The 13,928-nt window shown below is 52.6% G+C and overlaps 1 protein-coding gene across 1 annotated transcript in view; it reads left to right on the top strand.

The window, feature by feature from the left end:
* Nucleotides 1-13,928, top strand: part of ARHGEF1 (Rho guanine nucleotide exchange factor 1) — a 90,703-nt gene that overhangs the window by 25,997 nt on the left and 50,778 nt on the right. Inside the window, exons 7-9 of the mRNA XM_060258676.1 lie at nucleotides 7,913-8,018; nucleotides 8,964-9,104; nucleotides 11,515-11,544. Coding sequence (XP_060114659.1) covers nucleotides 7,913-8,018; nucleotides 8,964-9,104; nucleotides 11,515-11,544 — 277 coding nt within the window. The remainder of the gene's footprint in view (nucleotides 1-7,912; nucleotides 8,019-8,963; nucleotides 9,105-11,514; nucleotides 11,545-13,928) is intronic.

Genomic DNA, 13,928 nt, shown 5'->3' with positions numbered 1-13,928 from the left:
TGGTTCTCCAAAGGGACCGAGCAGATGAACCCTGGCGGGTCCAGGGATACTCCTGCAAGTTCTCTGGCTGGGGCTTTGTGAGGGTACATTGAGACAGCTGTGCCCAGCAGAGAGAGGGAAGAGAAAGAGCGTGCATGCTGGCACAGGCAGCCAGGAGACGCTGCCAGGGCTTTGGCGCCTTGCTGGTGACAAACTAGAAGCGAGTGCGTAGCTCTAGCTGTTCTGGCTCCCCTCCTGGGTTGCATGCAGCGGCTTCAGCACGCCAGTGGGGCTGGGTCCCCGCCTGGCTGCCTTGTTTGTGTGTGTGTGTGTGCGCGCGCTGGGGCAGGGGGGAGGGTGAGAAGAAGAGAAAGGAGCCCCTGTCTTCCTGCACGCGGCTAGACGTGTCCTCCCTCCCGTTGCACTGGCGCGCACCGATGTCACATGTGGTGGGATAGCAGTCGCATTGCCCTCTCGTGCAAAAAGCACCAAGCACATTGCTGCGCTCCTTATTTATGTATTGGTTGCAGAGGAAGGAAGGAAGATGGCAGAGGGGGGAGATGGAAAGAAAGCAACTTTAACTGGGGTTCTCAAACATCTGACGTTTACTCTATGTGGCTTTTCCGTTAAGCAAGTTTGACCACCCCTGCCCTGGAAAGAGAAAGGGAGCCATCAGGGTGAAGCATTTCTAGGCCGGGCTCTGTTGGCACACAGACTTGGCAGCGTGCCCTACTGGTCAAAGGAGGTCTGCTGAGTAAGCATGCTTAGGGAATCGATCACCCAGAGGCAGCGGGAGACTATGGGCCTCTAGCTTCTGCCACTGTGAACGGGGATCGCCTGCGAAGCGGTGCAAGATTCTCTGTTCTTACTCTGCTCCTTTTCTGGGCAGGTCTTCCCAGACCCAAACGGCAGCTCCTCCCTGCCCCAGTTCCGCCTGTCACTCTCCTCCCCACTCTTTTGCCGACAGCTGCAGGGGGCCACGCCCAGCTGGTGAAACTGTGCAAAAGGCCGGAAGTTTGAAGGACTTGGGAGACTGGGGTGGGGGGGTGAGTCTGCCCCTCTCTTCTGCTGCTCTGGCCAATGGATTAGCTCATCAGTAGGCACAGACCTGGCGCGGCCTCCGTGGTGGGGGGGGGGGGCAGCAGCTTTGCATTCTGATAGTGCCATCTTGTGGCCATGACAGACAATGACAACCGGCTACTTGGTGTGTCCCACCCCCCCTGCTTTTTCTGACCTCTTTGGGTTTTTTCTTTGGGGGTGGTGAAACCGGGTCACATCCTGCCACTGTTTCCTGTAAAAGGGAGAGAGAACCTGCGTTTAGATCTGTGCTTTTGGGGTGGGTGAGGGAGAAGCAGATGGGAATCCACTGATTCAGGAAAGGAGTGGACTTAAAAAAAAAAATCTTGGGTTGGTAGCTGTTGTCTCCCGAATTCTGCGGCTGGGCAAACGAAGCTGACTTTTGCAAACCGGGTGATTTTTATTAAAGGAGGGGGAGAGTTCTGAAGTCCCCCCCTCCCTAGTCACTGAACATCTCGCTCTGTCATCGTGCCCTCCCCCTCGAGATTTTACGCAGCACACTTTACCTCTTTCGTTTGATTTGTACCTGGCCTTTCCCCCCAAAGCAGCTTATGTCGCTGTCCTCTATTTTCTCCTCACAACGATCCCTGATGTAGCCCGTCTTCCAAGATAGGGTTGCCAATCAAACAGGGGATCCCCCGGTTTGGAGGCCCTCCCCCCACTTCAGGGTCATCAGAAAGCGAGGGGTGGGGAGGGAAATATCTGCTGGGCACTCCATTATTCCCTATGGAGACCAATTCCTATAGGATATAATGGAGAATTGATCTGCTCATATCTGGAGCTCTGGGGAGGCTGTTTTGTGAGGTAGAGGCACCAAATTTGCAGCATAGCATCCTGTGCCTATCCCCAAAAGACCCTCCAAGTTTCAAAAAGATTGGACCAGGGGGTCCAATTCTGTAAGCCCCCAAAGAAGGTGCCCCTATCTTCATTATTTCCAGTGGAGGGAAGACATTTAAAAGGTGTATAGTCCCTTTAAATGTGATAGCCAGAACTCTCTTTGGAGTTCAATGGTGCTTGTCACATCCTTGCTCCTGGCTCCACCCCCAAAGTCTCCTGGCTCCACGCCCAAAGTCCCCAGATATTTCTTGAATTGGAGTTGGCAACCCTACTCCAAGAGCTTACAGAACTCTTCTTACAGGGCCTACTGTAAGCTCTTGGAGGATTGGCTACATCAGGGGGTTTGGCCTAATATGCAAAGGAGCTCCTGCTACAAAAAAAGCCCTGGTGGACCGTACTGGAGGTGCTGCTTGCATGAAGCCCGTGTGCTGGCTGAGTGCCTGGGAGTTTTCCCACCCAGTGGATATATGGGAGCAATTCAAGTGTTGTGCACGTCCCCCTTGGAACTACAGCTGGGCTTTGCCAGCTTCCATTTCCTAGCTGTTGTGTAGAAAGAAGGCCGTAAATTAATTCAGCACCATTCAAGCCAACACCAAAAGGGACATTGTGGAGCTGGGGGAAAGTACAGAGGAGGTCGGCCAAGTAATTATGGTTTGGAGCATCTTCCCTGTGAGGAAAGGCTGAAGAGTCTGGGCCTTTTAAAAGGGGATATGACAGATTCATGGAGGAGAGGTCTGTCAGGGGCTACTAGCCACGGTGATTAAGAGAACCTCCATGTTGAGAGGCAGTCGGTCTCTGAATCCCAGTGCCAGGAGGAGGCAACATTAAGGGAAGGCCTCGGCCTCCATGCCCTGTTGATGGCATCTGAAGGAACTAGTTGGCCCACTGTGTGAGACAGGATGGGGAACTAGAATGGACCACAGGTCTAATCCAGCAGGGCCTTTCTTATGTGTTTATGAAGGCCTCTGCCCTGTTGTTAGCCCTCCAGAGGAACTGGTTGGCCACTGTATGAAACACGATGCTGGGACTGGATGGACACAGGTCTGATCTAGCAGGGCTCTTCTGATGTTCTTATGAAGGCCTCAGCCTCTCTGCCCTGTTGTTGGCCCTCCAGAGGGACTGGTTGGCCACTGTGTGAGGCAGGATGCTGGACTAGATGGACCACTGGTCTGATCCAGCAGGGCTCTTCTGATGTTCTTATGGAGGCCTCGGTCTCTCTGCCCTGTTGTTCGCTCTTCAGAGGAACTGGTTGGCCACTGTGTGAGACAGGATGCTAGACTGGATGGACCACTGGTCTGATCCAGCAGAGCTCTTGTGATGTTCTTATGAAGGCCTCAGCCTCTCTGCCCTGTTATTGGCCCTCCAGAGGAACTGGTTGTCCCTTGTTGTGTGAGACAGGAGGCTGGACTGGATGGACCACCAGTCTGATCCAGCAGGGCCTTTCTTATGTGCTTATGAAAGCCTCAGCTTCTATGCTCGGTCGCTGGCCCTTTAGAGCCGGGGTGTCGAACTCATTTGTTATGAGAGCCGGATCTGACATAAATGAGATCTTGTTGGGCCGGGCCATGTCAAGTTGGGTCGAGATTTAATTTGGATGTATTATATTTATGGGATAATTTACTCTTGTTCTGTTTAATTGATGCCTTATTTATTGATGTTTTGATATGTTTACTCGATGCCTTATTTATTGTTACTGTAATGTTTTGATGTCGTAAGCCTCCCTGAGCCCGTTTTGTGGGATAGGGCGGGGTATAAATTGCAACTTAAAATCAAATCAAATTTTAAAACCTAATAAATAAATAGCTGGGGTTGACCTGCTGTATGCCAGAGAAGGTTAGCTTCCATCTTGGCAAGGGACCGCAGCGCAGAGGCCGCTCCAAGCGCTTTGCCTTCACAGTGCCGCGTTTGCACAAAACCCATGAGAAAGATCCCCTCAAAATGGCCTCCAGATCCCCCGACTCCTCTTCAGTCAGGCCCGCTTATGTTTATCGCGCAGGCCTGCTGCCAGGCTAACTGGGAGGGCGGGAGGTGGCTTTTGAAGCTTATTCCGAAGTTGCCTGGTTGCTTCCCTCCCCTCCCTTGTACCAATATAGCAACAAGAATTCCCCTCTGGACTTCGGGTTTGGGAACCATGAAAGGAAGCGAAAAAAGCTGAGGGTTTGGGAGCATTCCTCGGGCACTCCTGTGGCCAGGCCGGGATAGGACGTTGCTACAGGGAAGCTGGCAGTGGGAAAGAATCTGGATCACGCTATTGTTTGGGGAGAGCCACGATCTGGTTCCGTGTTATTTATTTATTGGATTTATATCCCACCCTTCCCGCCGAAGCAGGCTCAGGGTGTCTCACAGCAAATAAACCAAAACAATAAAACAACAGATAAAACACTTAAGATTTAACAATTAGGACAGCTTAAGTGATAGCAATTAAAATAATTTAAAACAATTTAAAAACAGTTCTGGTGCTAATATAGTAGTCCCAATGTGTTCAGTAATGTTGGGCATCCTCTTATACTGTTCTTCTGTTGAAGGCGAGCCGAAAGAGTGCTGTTTTACAGGCCGTGCGGAACTGAGCAAGGTCCCGCAAGGCCCTTGCTTCTTCTGGGGGTTGGTTCTGGCTGCAGAAGAGAAGGCCCTCTCTCTAGTTGCCTCCCTCGGTCCGGGGGTTGACAGTAAATTCTGCGTCCCAGATCTAAGTACCCTCTGGGGAACGTGTGGGGAGAGGTGGTCCCTAAAGTAGACAGGTCCTCGGCCATATAGGGCTTTGAAGGTAATGAGCACCTTGTAGCGAATCCGGTATACTATTGGCAGCCAGTGCAGCTCCCGCAGCCCCGGCTGTATGTGCTCCCATATAGAGAGCCCCAATAACAGTCCGGCTGCCGCATTCTGCACCAACTGCAGTTTCCAGATTCGAGACAATGGCAGCCCCATGTAGAGGGCATTGCAGTAGTCCAGTCTCGAGGTGACCGTAGCATGGATCACAGTTGCCAGGTCGCCACGCTCGAGGAAGGGGACCAACTGCCTTACCTGCCGAAGATGGGAAAAGGGGCCTCCATTGTCAATGTAGGCTCCAGCAGCACCCCCAAGCTTCTGACTCTGGGCGCCGTCATCAGTGGCGTCCCGTCAAAAGCTGGTAGGGGGATTTCCTTTCCCAGACTGCCGCGATGCAGGCAAAGGACGTCTGTCTTCATCGGATTCAGCTTCAGCTGACTCAGCCTAAGCCACCCTGCCATTGCTTGCAGCGCCAGGCCTAGGTTTTCTGGGGCAGATACAGACCGTCCATCCATCAGTAGATAGAGCTGGGTGTCATCAGCGTACTGTTGGCAACCCAGTCCGTATCTCCGGACAATCTGGTCAAGGGGGCGCATATAGATGCGGAACAACATCGGGAAGAGCACGGCCCCCCAATCGCCACCCGTTGCCCCCGATCGCAGAGGAAGGAGGAGAGCCATTGCGAGGAAGTGAAGCTTCAAGCGTCGAATTTGCCGGGATTCTGTTGATCTTGGTGGTCGCTTTTGAAAACCCAGGGCAATTTCAGGTTCTCGGGGCTTCACACCCTGCAGGTCTAGTTTAGTTCTTACAAATTTCCCATCAGTAATCAAAGCAATGGCAGATTCTCTCCCCCACCCCATTGTTTTATGCCTTAATATGCATGTTGCACGGTTGTGGAAAGTGCCATCAAGAAGAAGATGATGATAGTGGATTTATATCCTGCCCTCCACTCTGAAGAGTCTCAGAGCGGCTCACAATCTCCTTTACCTTCCTCCCCCACAACAGGCACCCTGTGAGGTGGGTGGGGCTGGAGAGGGCTCTCCCAGCAGCTGCCCTTTCAAGGACAACCTCTGCCACAGCTATAGCTGACCCAAGGCCATGCCAGCAACTGCAAGTGGAGGAGTGGGGAATCAAACCCGGTTCTCCCAGATAAGAGTCCGCACACTTAACCACTACACCAAACGGGCTCTCCAAGTTGCTTGTGAGTAGAATTGTTGAGGCAAGAGACGTACAGACGTGGCTTGCCGCTGCCTGCCTCTGCGTAGCAACCCTTGGACTTCCTGAGTGGTTGCCCATCCAAGGACTAATCAAGGCTGACCCTGCTCAGCTTCTGTGAGCTGACGAGATCGGGTTAGCCTGGGCCATCCAGGTGAGCGCATATAAGGCGGTAGGGGAAATGGGCATCAAGTTGCAGCCCACTTAGGAAAATCCCATAGATGCTTCCTTCTGCGTAACAGCTTGCTTTGCAAGGCTTGCTCAATCGCACAGGAGCTACAGAGCAAAACCTCTGTTTTCTCCATTGGCTGAGGCTCCTCCCTTGAGGAGGAAGGGGGGAAGAATAGCTTGCTTTGCCAAGTTCTTTCAGTCACACAGCAGAGCTACTGAGCCAAGCCTCTCTTCTTTCTATTGGCCGAGGCTCCCCCCCCCCCCCCCCAGTTTCCTGGGGAAGGAAGGAAAGAGCCAGAGCTTCCTTTGCCCAGTTCCCTGGATCCCATCAGAGAAATACTAAGAAAGCATCTTTAAAACCAATGAGTGCTAACGTTTTAAGCATGTTTTAAGTTTTTAAAAATATATTTGTGTTTGTCTGTGTCCTTTATAACGTTTATATCTCTGCTACCTAATCTTGAGCACACATGGCCCGGCCCAGCATGGCCCAACAAGGTCTCATTTATGTCAGATTCGGCCCTCATAACAAATGAGTTCGACCCCCTTGATTAGTTTTCAAGGCAGGAGACATTCCGAGGTGGTTTGTCGTTGCCTGCCTCTCCCTGGCTTTCCTGGTGCTCTCCCATCCAGGGGCTAAGCAGCGCTGCCTCTTTAGTTTACAAGAGCTGACAAAATCAAGATGTAAACCCGCTCCTCCTGATGAGCAGAACAGAGGGGAAAAGACTTAAGTAGGGAACCGGACTCTAATCTCTCCCTGGTCATAAACGCCTTGGGTGGCCTGGGGCAGCTTGTCCCTCTGCCTGGGCCCTTTTATTTACCATGTGAGGGAAATGAAACTGAGCTACCCTCCAGACCAGGGGTGTCAAACTCATTTGTTATGAGGGCCGGATCTGACATAAATGAGACGTTGTTGGGCCGGGCCGTGTGTGTTCCTATTTAAGATTAGGTAGCAGAGAGATAAACTTTATAAAGGACACAGACAAACACAATTAAAGATTTTCTTTTTAAAAAACCTTAAAACATTGGCACTTGTTGGTCTTAAAGATGCTTTCTTCGTATTTCTCCCATGGAATCCAGGGAATTGGGCAAAGGAAGCTCTGGCTCTTTCCTTCCTTCCCCAGGGGATGGGGCGGGGGAGCCTCAGCCAATAGAAGGAAGAGAGGCTTGACTCAGTAGCTCTGCTTTGGGATTGAGAGAACCTGGCAAAGCAAGCTCTGCCTCCCCCCTTCCTCCCCAAGGGAGGAGCCTCAGCCAATGAAGAAAAAAGAGTTTTTGCTCTGTAGCTCCTGTGCGATTGAGCAAGCCTTGCAAAGCAAGCTGTTATCCAGGAGGAAGCAAGAGAGAGATAGAAGGAAGCAGATGACAGCCAGTTGCTCGGGGGCCTAATGGCCAGTTGCCAGGGCCGCATGTTTGACACCATTGCCCTGGAGCAGGGGTGTCAAGCATGCGGCCTGGGGGCCGGATCAGGCCCCCGAGGAACTGACTGTTATCTGCTTCCTTCTCCCTCTCAAGGAAGCTCTGGCTCTTTCCTTCCTTCCCCAAAGGACCAGGAGGAGGGAGGGAGCCTCAGCCAATAGAAGAAAAGAGAGGCTTGGCTTGCACGGGAGAGATACAAAGAAAGCACTTTTAAGACCCAAGTGCTAATGTTTTAAGTTTTTCAAAAAAAATCTTTGTGTGTGTTTGTGTCTTTTATAAATCTCTGCTAATTGGCATTACATTTCACGGCACACATGGCCTGATCCGGTCTCGTTTATGTCAGATCCAGCCTTCATAACAAATGAGTTCGACACCCCTGCCCTAGCGAATCCCGGCAAGTGTCCAGCTGTGCCAGGTGCCTGAGTCGGATTCTCTTTCCTCCCACCTGCAGACCGAACCCGACCGGACCTCCTTCCTGATGACATGCAGAGGAAATTCTTGCTGGACATCCAGGCGTTTCAAGAACCAGAGATCTCCCGGCAGCTGGAGGACTTCAGGTCTGGTCTCCATGGCCTGCAGGGACCAAGGAAGTGACAGAGGGGCGTGGGGCGGACAGGGCTGGACTAGCAGAACAGTGACATTTGGGGCAGGTTCTGGGAAACCATCGGCCAAGTCAGCCCTGCTGATCTGCCCAAGGGTGCTGTTGGGCCCAGGTCTTGGGGTTGCAGGCCTGGGGTAGGCTAAGCAGGTATCCTTGTCAAAGCTAATTAATTATTTTATGGAATTGTGTGTAGCATAGCCAGGAGAGCTAAGAATGTCTGGCAGCCCGAAGCTCAAGCTCTTTTAGCATTATGCACCACTGATGATGAGCTAGACTTATTTTGTGATGAGCGAGACTTATTTTGGGGGGGGGGGGGGGCTGAGAGAAAGCTGTGATGACGCAAGGTCACCCGCTGGCTGCATGTGGAGCAGTGGGGAATCGAACCCAGTTCTCCAGGTTAGAGTCTGTCCCTCTTAACCACCATACCATGCTGCCCTCCCTTGCCAAAGTAGAGTGGGCTGAATCAAAGTTAATTATCGTATGGCAATATAGCCAGGAGATCCTAATATGGTCTGGCAGCCTGAAGTTCTAGCTCTTTTAGCATTATGCACCACAAGGTGGCGACCTAGACTTGTTTCTTGGGCGGAGATAACTCTAAAAGAGCTGTGGCTGACCCAAGGTCACCTGGCTGGCTTCACCTGCAGATTCGAACCCGATTCTCTAGGTTAGAGTCTGTCGCTCTTAACCATGCTGGCCCTCCCTGCTGAATTAGAGCACTGGCTCACTGTTGCTCATGGAGGGTCCATCCAGCATTCTCGGGTGTCTCACCGCAGACTCCCAGGGATCTCTGGAAAATGCCACACACTTGGGGTGGGGAGGGGGGGAGTGTCGACTGGGGCTAGGCCAGTTCCAAGGCATGCACTGGTTGTGCTTTGTGGAAACAGTCTCTCTTCCCCCCCAGGGAGAAGCGGAAGATGGGGATGACCCCCGGCGAGCCAGAGCTCTCCGAACTGGAAAGTTACCGGACCAAAGACAAAGGGATCCGCGAGGCCAAGGAGAAGCAGCTGGCCGAGATCCTCCTGGGCAGGCTGGAAGAGATGCAGTGAGTCCGCTGGGTCTGATTTACCCCCCTGCCCTGAGCTGACGGATGGACCCATCTGTCCAAGTTCTCCCCTGCCTCTGAATGGTTCCTGCCAGGTCTCTGACTTTGGACTTAGACACAAAGACATTCAGGTCTGCCTTCTACTGAATTAGGCCCTTGGTCCATCAAAAGTCAGTATTGCCTACTTGGACTGGCAGCGGCTCTCCAGAGTCTCAGACTGAGGTCTTTCCCATCACTTCTCACATGGTCTTTTTAACTGGAGATGCCGGGGATTGAACCTGGGACCTTCTGCATGCCAGGCAGATGCTCTGCCACTGAGCTACAGATACACTTCCTGGCTCTCCAGGGTCTCAGGCTGAGGTCTTTCCCATCATCTCCTGCCTGGTCCTTTTAACTGGAAATGCTGGGGATTGAATCTGGGACCTTCTGCTTACCAAGCAGATGCTCTACCACTGAGCCACAGCCCCTCCCTAAAAAATCAACACACACGAAGCTTCCTTCTACTGAATCGGACCATCAGTCCATCAAAGTCACTCTTGTCTACTCAGACTGGCAGCAGCTCTCCAGGGTCTCGGGCTAAGGTCTTTCCCATCCCCTCCTGCCTGGTCCTTGTAACTGGAGATGCCGGGGATTGAACCTGGGACCTTCTGCATGCCAAGCAGAGGCTCTTCCACTGAGCCACAGCCCCACTTCCTGGCTTTCCAGGGTCTCAGGCTGAGGTCTTTCTCATCCTCTCCTGCCTGGTCCTTTTAACTGGGGATGGCGGGGATTGAACCTGGGACCTTCTGCATGGCAAGCAGAGGCTCTGCTGGCACTCAGCCACAGCCTGCCCCCTACTCACACCAATCCTCCTCTTGTGGACCAGGGATTTAATCAGAATCCTACCTGACTCCAGATCAATGTCCCCTTCCTTTTCTGCCCCCACCTAGAAATAGGGGGGAGGAGGAATCGATCAGTCCCCCCCCACCCGACTCTTATATACTTCCCCCTGCTCGCTGCAATCCATCCTTCCTCTTTCACATCTCCTTTCCTCTCTCTGGGTTTTCCTTTTCATTCCCTTCGACGCTTCCTGCTCCCTGCAATTACTTTTCCCATCCGGCCTTCAGACCGGCCAGCGTCTTCATTTGGGTGGCCCTGCTCTCTCTCTCTCTCTCCTCCCCCTCTCCTTTTTCCCAGGAGCTGAGCTTCTGTTTCTTGGCCCGGGTCCCAGCTTGGACTGGGGCCTGAGCCAAGAACCGGCCGCTGGCTCCAGACCCTGAGAAGCGGGGGACTTGGCCTCGCTCCCTCCCCGCCCTGCGTTGCTGCCAAGTTTCTACCAGATAATGGAAAACAGCTGGTGAGAGGAGGGGGGGGCTCGTTCTCCACCCATCCCAGACTATTGCCTTCCCTTGCATCATCCTGGAGGGGTGTTATAACCTCCCCTCTTGCCCCGTCCCCTCTTCATTTGCTGTGTCCCGCTTCGACTGCCGGTGGCTGCCTCTCTGCCCGAACCTTCTCTGAGCATCTTTTTAGTGCGGAACATGCGTAGTTGCTTTCCTAGCATCTCTGACTCACTGACCAAGGATGGGGCTGAGGTACCGGTGAGTGAAGATTCGGCCCAGGTGGGAGGGAGATAGGTCTGAGACCCAGCTGCCACCGAGGTGGGAGGGCTGCTTATTCCCCTCGGTCAACGGGAGCCGGTGTGGAGCGTTGGCTTTGGGCCAGGGAATCCTGGGTTCGAGTCCTGACTCAGCCACGAAAGTTGTGGGATGACCTGCCTCGTGCAGAGGGTTGGACTAGATGACCCTGGAGCGATGCTCCCTCTAAGCTATGGAGTCTTGTGAGCAAAAACTCTGCTTCGTGAGTGACTGACATTAAAATGGTGAGCTCCTGCATAAACTAGTTTGCTCTGGGGCCATTTTTTTCTTGAGCTAAGACAAAAAAGTGTGAGCCGGAGGCTAAAAAACGGCGAGCTAGCTCACACTAACTCAGCTTAGAGGGATCCTTGCCCTGGAGGTGCCTTCCAACTCTATGATTCCATGACCTGTGCCAGCAACGGGCCTCTCCTGCAGGGTTGTTGTGAGGCTTCTATTTTAGGGGTGGAAATAACTGCATTCCCTGAACTCCTCAATATTTTATTTACTTTGTTCATTTATACCCCGCCTTTCTCCCCAGTGGTGAGCAAAGTGGCTTACATCACTCTTTTTTCATCTTCACAACAACTCTGTGGGGTAGGGTAGGCTGAGAGCAAAGACTGGCCCAAGGTCACTCAACGAGCTTCCATGGCAGAGATGGGGATTCGAACCTGAGTCTCCCAGATCCTAGTCCGACATTAAGTGCTATATCCCGCTGCTGATGTAAATGTACCGATTCACAGTGAGACCGGCTGGTGATTTCTCTATCTCTCTTTCTCTCTCCTGTGAAATTTCAGCCTCACCATTTCTGCCGACGAGGAGAAAAGGTACGTAAGGGAGGGCAGGGTTGAAGAGGGGTGATTGCAGGGTGGGACAGGGGAGGGTAAAACCGGCTTTTTGTCGCTGCACGGCAGCCTCTGTGGAAACACTGCTGCCGGATGTGGCTTTCTGCACATTCAGTTCTGCCGCTGCTCCGGAAGTGGGGAAGGGAGGGCTTCATTTTTTTAACCCTTGCAACACAACAAGCACACTTGTCCCCTTGTGTCTTTAAGAAACAGGAGAGCCAGTTTGGTGTAGTGGTTAAGTGTGCGGACTCTTATCTGGGAGAACCGGGTTTGATTCCCCACTCCTCCACTTGCACCTGCTGGCATGGTCTTGGGTCAGCCATAGCCCTGGCAGAGGTTGTCCTTGAAAGGGCAGACTCTTCTCTGGGAGAACCGGGTTTGATTCCCCACTCCTCCACTTGCAGCTGCTGGAATGGCCTTGGGTCAGCCGTAGCTCTGGCAGAGGTTGTCCTTGAAAGGGCAGCTGCTGTGAGAGCCCTCTCCAGCCCCACCCACCTCACAGAGTGTTTGTTGTGGGGGAGGAAGGTAAAGGAGATTGTGAGCCGCTCTGAGACTCTTCGGAGTGGAGGGCGGGATATAAATCCAATATCATCTTCTTCTTCTTCTTTAAGGGTCATACTATAGCTCTTTCTAGCCTTGCGCTTGGGGCTTTTTTTTGTAGCAGGAACTCCTTTGCATATTAGGCCACACATCCTTGATGTAACCAATCCTCCTGGAGCTTACAGCAGGGGTGTCAAACATGCGGCCCAGGGGCCAAATCAGGCCCCCAGAGGGCTCTTATCAGGCCCCCAAGCAGCTGGTTGTCATCTGCTTCCTTCTCCCTCTCTCTTGCTTCCTTCTGCATGACAGCTTGTTTTGCCAGGCTTGTCAATTGCACAGGAGCTATAAAGCAAAGCCTCTGTTTTCTCCATTGGCTGAGGCTCCTCCCTTGGGGCGGAAGCGGGGGGAGGAAGAGCTTGCTTCAAAGGAAACTCTGGCTCTTTCCTTCCTTTCCCCAGGGGACCAGGTGGGTGAAGAGCCTCAGCCGATAGAAGGAAGAGAGGCTTGGCTCAGTAGCTCTGCTGTACAACAGTGAGAGCCTGAACGGCATGGGAGAGATACAGAGAAAGTACCTTTGAGACCAACAAGTGCTATCATTTTAAGCAGGTTTTATTTTAAGTTTTTAAAAAAATCATTGCATTTGTCTGTGTCCTTTGTAAAGTTTATATCTCTGCTACCAGGCATTCCATTTTATGACACGGGCCCAGCAAGGTCTCATTTATGTCAAATTCAGCCCTCATAACAAATGAGTTTGACACCCCTGGCTTACAGGGCTCTTCATACAGGGCTTACTGTAAGCTCCAGGAGGTTTGGCTGCATCAGGGGGTGCGGCCTAATATGCCAAGGAGGTCCTTCTAGAATTCCTTACAGGGCTCTTCATACAGGGCCTACTGGAAGCTCCAGGAGGACTGGCTACATCAGGGGGTTTGGCCTGATAGACAAAGGAGGTCCTGCTAGAATTCCCTACAGGGCTCTTCGTACAGGGCCTGCTGTAAGCTCCAGTAGGATTGGCTGCATCAGGGGTGTGCGGCCTAATATGCGAAAGAGTTCCTGCTACAAAAACAACCCCTGCTTGCACTCCTTGCTCAGACTAGCACCACATCTCTCCGGGATCCGAGCAGAGGTCCTACCCAGCTCTGTTCGTTTGCAATCCTTTTTGAAGCGGGCATGGCAGTATTCGAACCTCAGACCTTATTTGCCCTGAGCGAAGAAGGTTCTCGTTGCTTCCTCTGGGTTCAGCGTGCATCTTGGGGCTGCGAAGGGGCAGGGCCTCTCTTCCTCCTGGGAGAGAACTTGTGGGCAGAGACAGGATGTGTGCTTATCATTTCCGTAGCCTGGCCAATTTGGGGTGAATGGAAATGCCGGAGGTGGGGGAGCCTCAAGCGGTTTGGTGCAGCCTCATGTGACCCCGCTTCCCCTCCTCTCCCCGGTGCCTGGGGGTCAGCCCATGGCGAGAACAATTCTGCGCTCTTTCTTGCAACCTACTCTATGCAGACGTCTTTTTAACGGTTTGGTTAGGTACCCTCATTGAGCCCCGTGGCGCAGAGTGTTAAAGATGCAGTGCTGCAGTCCTAAGCTCTGCTCACGACCTGAGTTTGATCCCCGGCAGAAGCTGGGTTTTCAGGTCGCCGGCTCGAGGTTGACTCAGCCTTCCATCCTTCCGAGGTTGGTAAAATGAGTCTCCAGCTTGCTGGGGGGGAAAGTGTAGATGACTGGGGAAGGCAATGGCAAACCACCCCGTAAAAAGTCTGCTGTGAAAACATTGTGAAAGCAACGTCACCCCAGAGTCGGAAATGACTGGTGCTTGCACAAGGGACCTTTCCTTT

Source organism: Heteronotia binoei, chromosome 17 (assembly GCF_032191835.1).
Source record: "Heteronotia binoei isolate CCM8104 ecotype False Entrance Well chromosome 17, APGP_CSIRO_Hbin_v1, whole genome shotgun sequence".
NCBI classification, from domain to species: Eukaryota; Metazoa; Chordata; class Lepidosauria; order Squamata; family Gekkonidae; genus Heteronotia; species Heteronotia binoei.
Note: the sequence above shows the minus strand (reverse complement) of the source record. Positions and strands in the feature narration are given on the sequence as shown.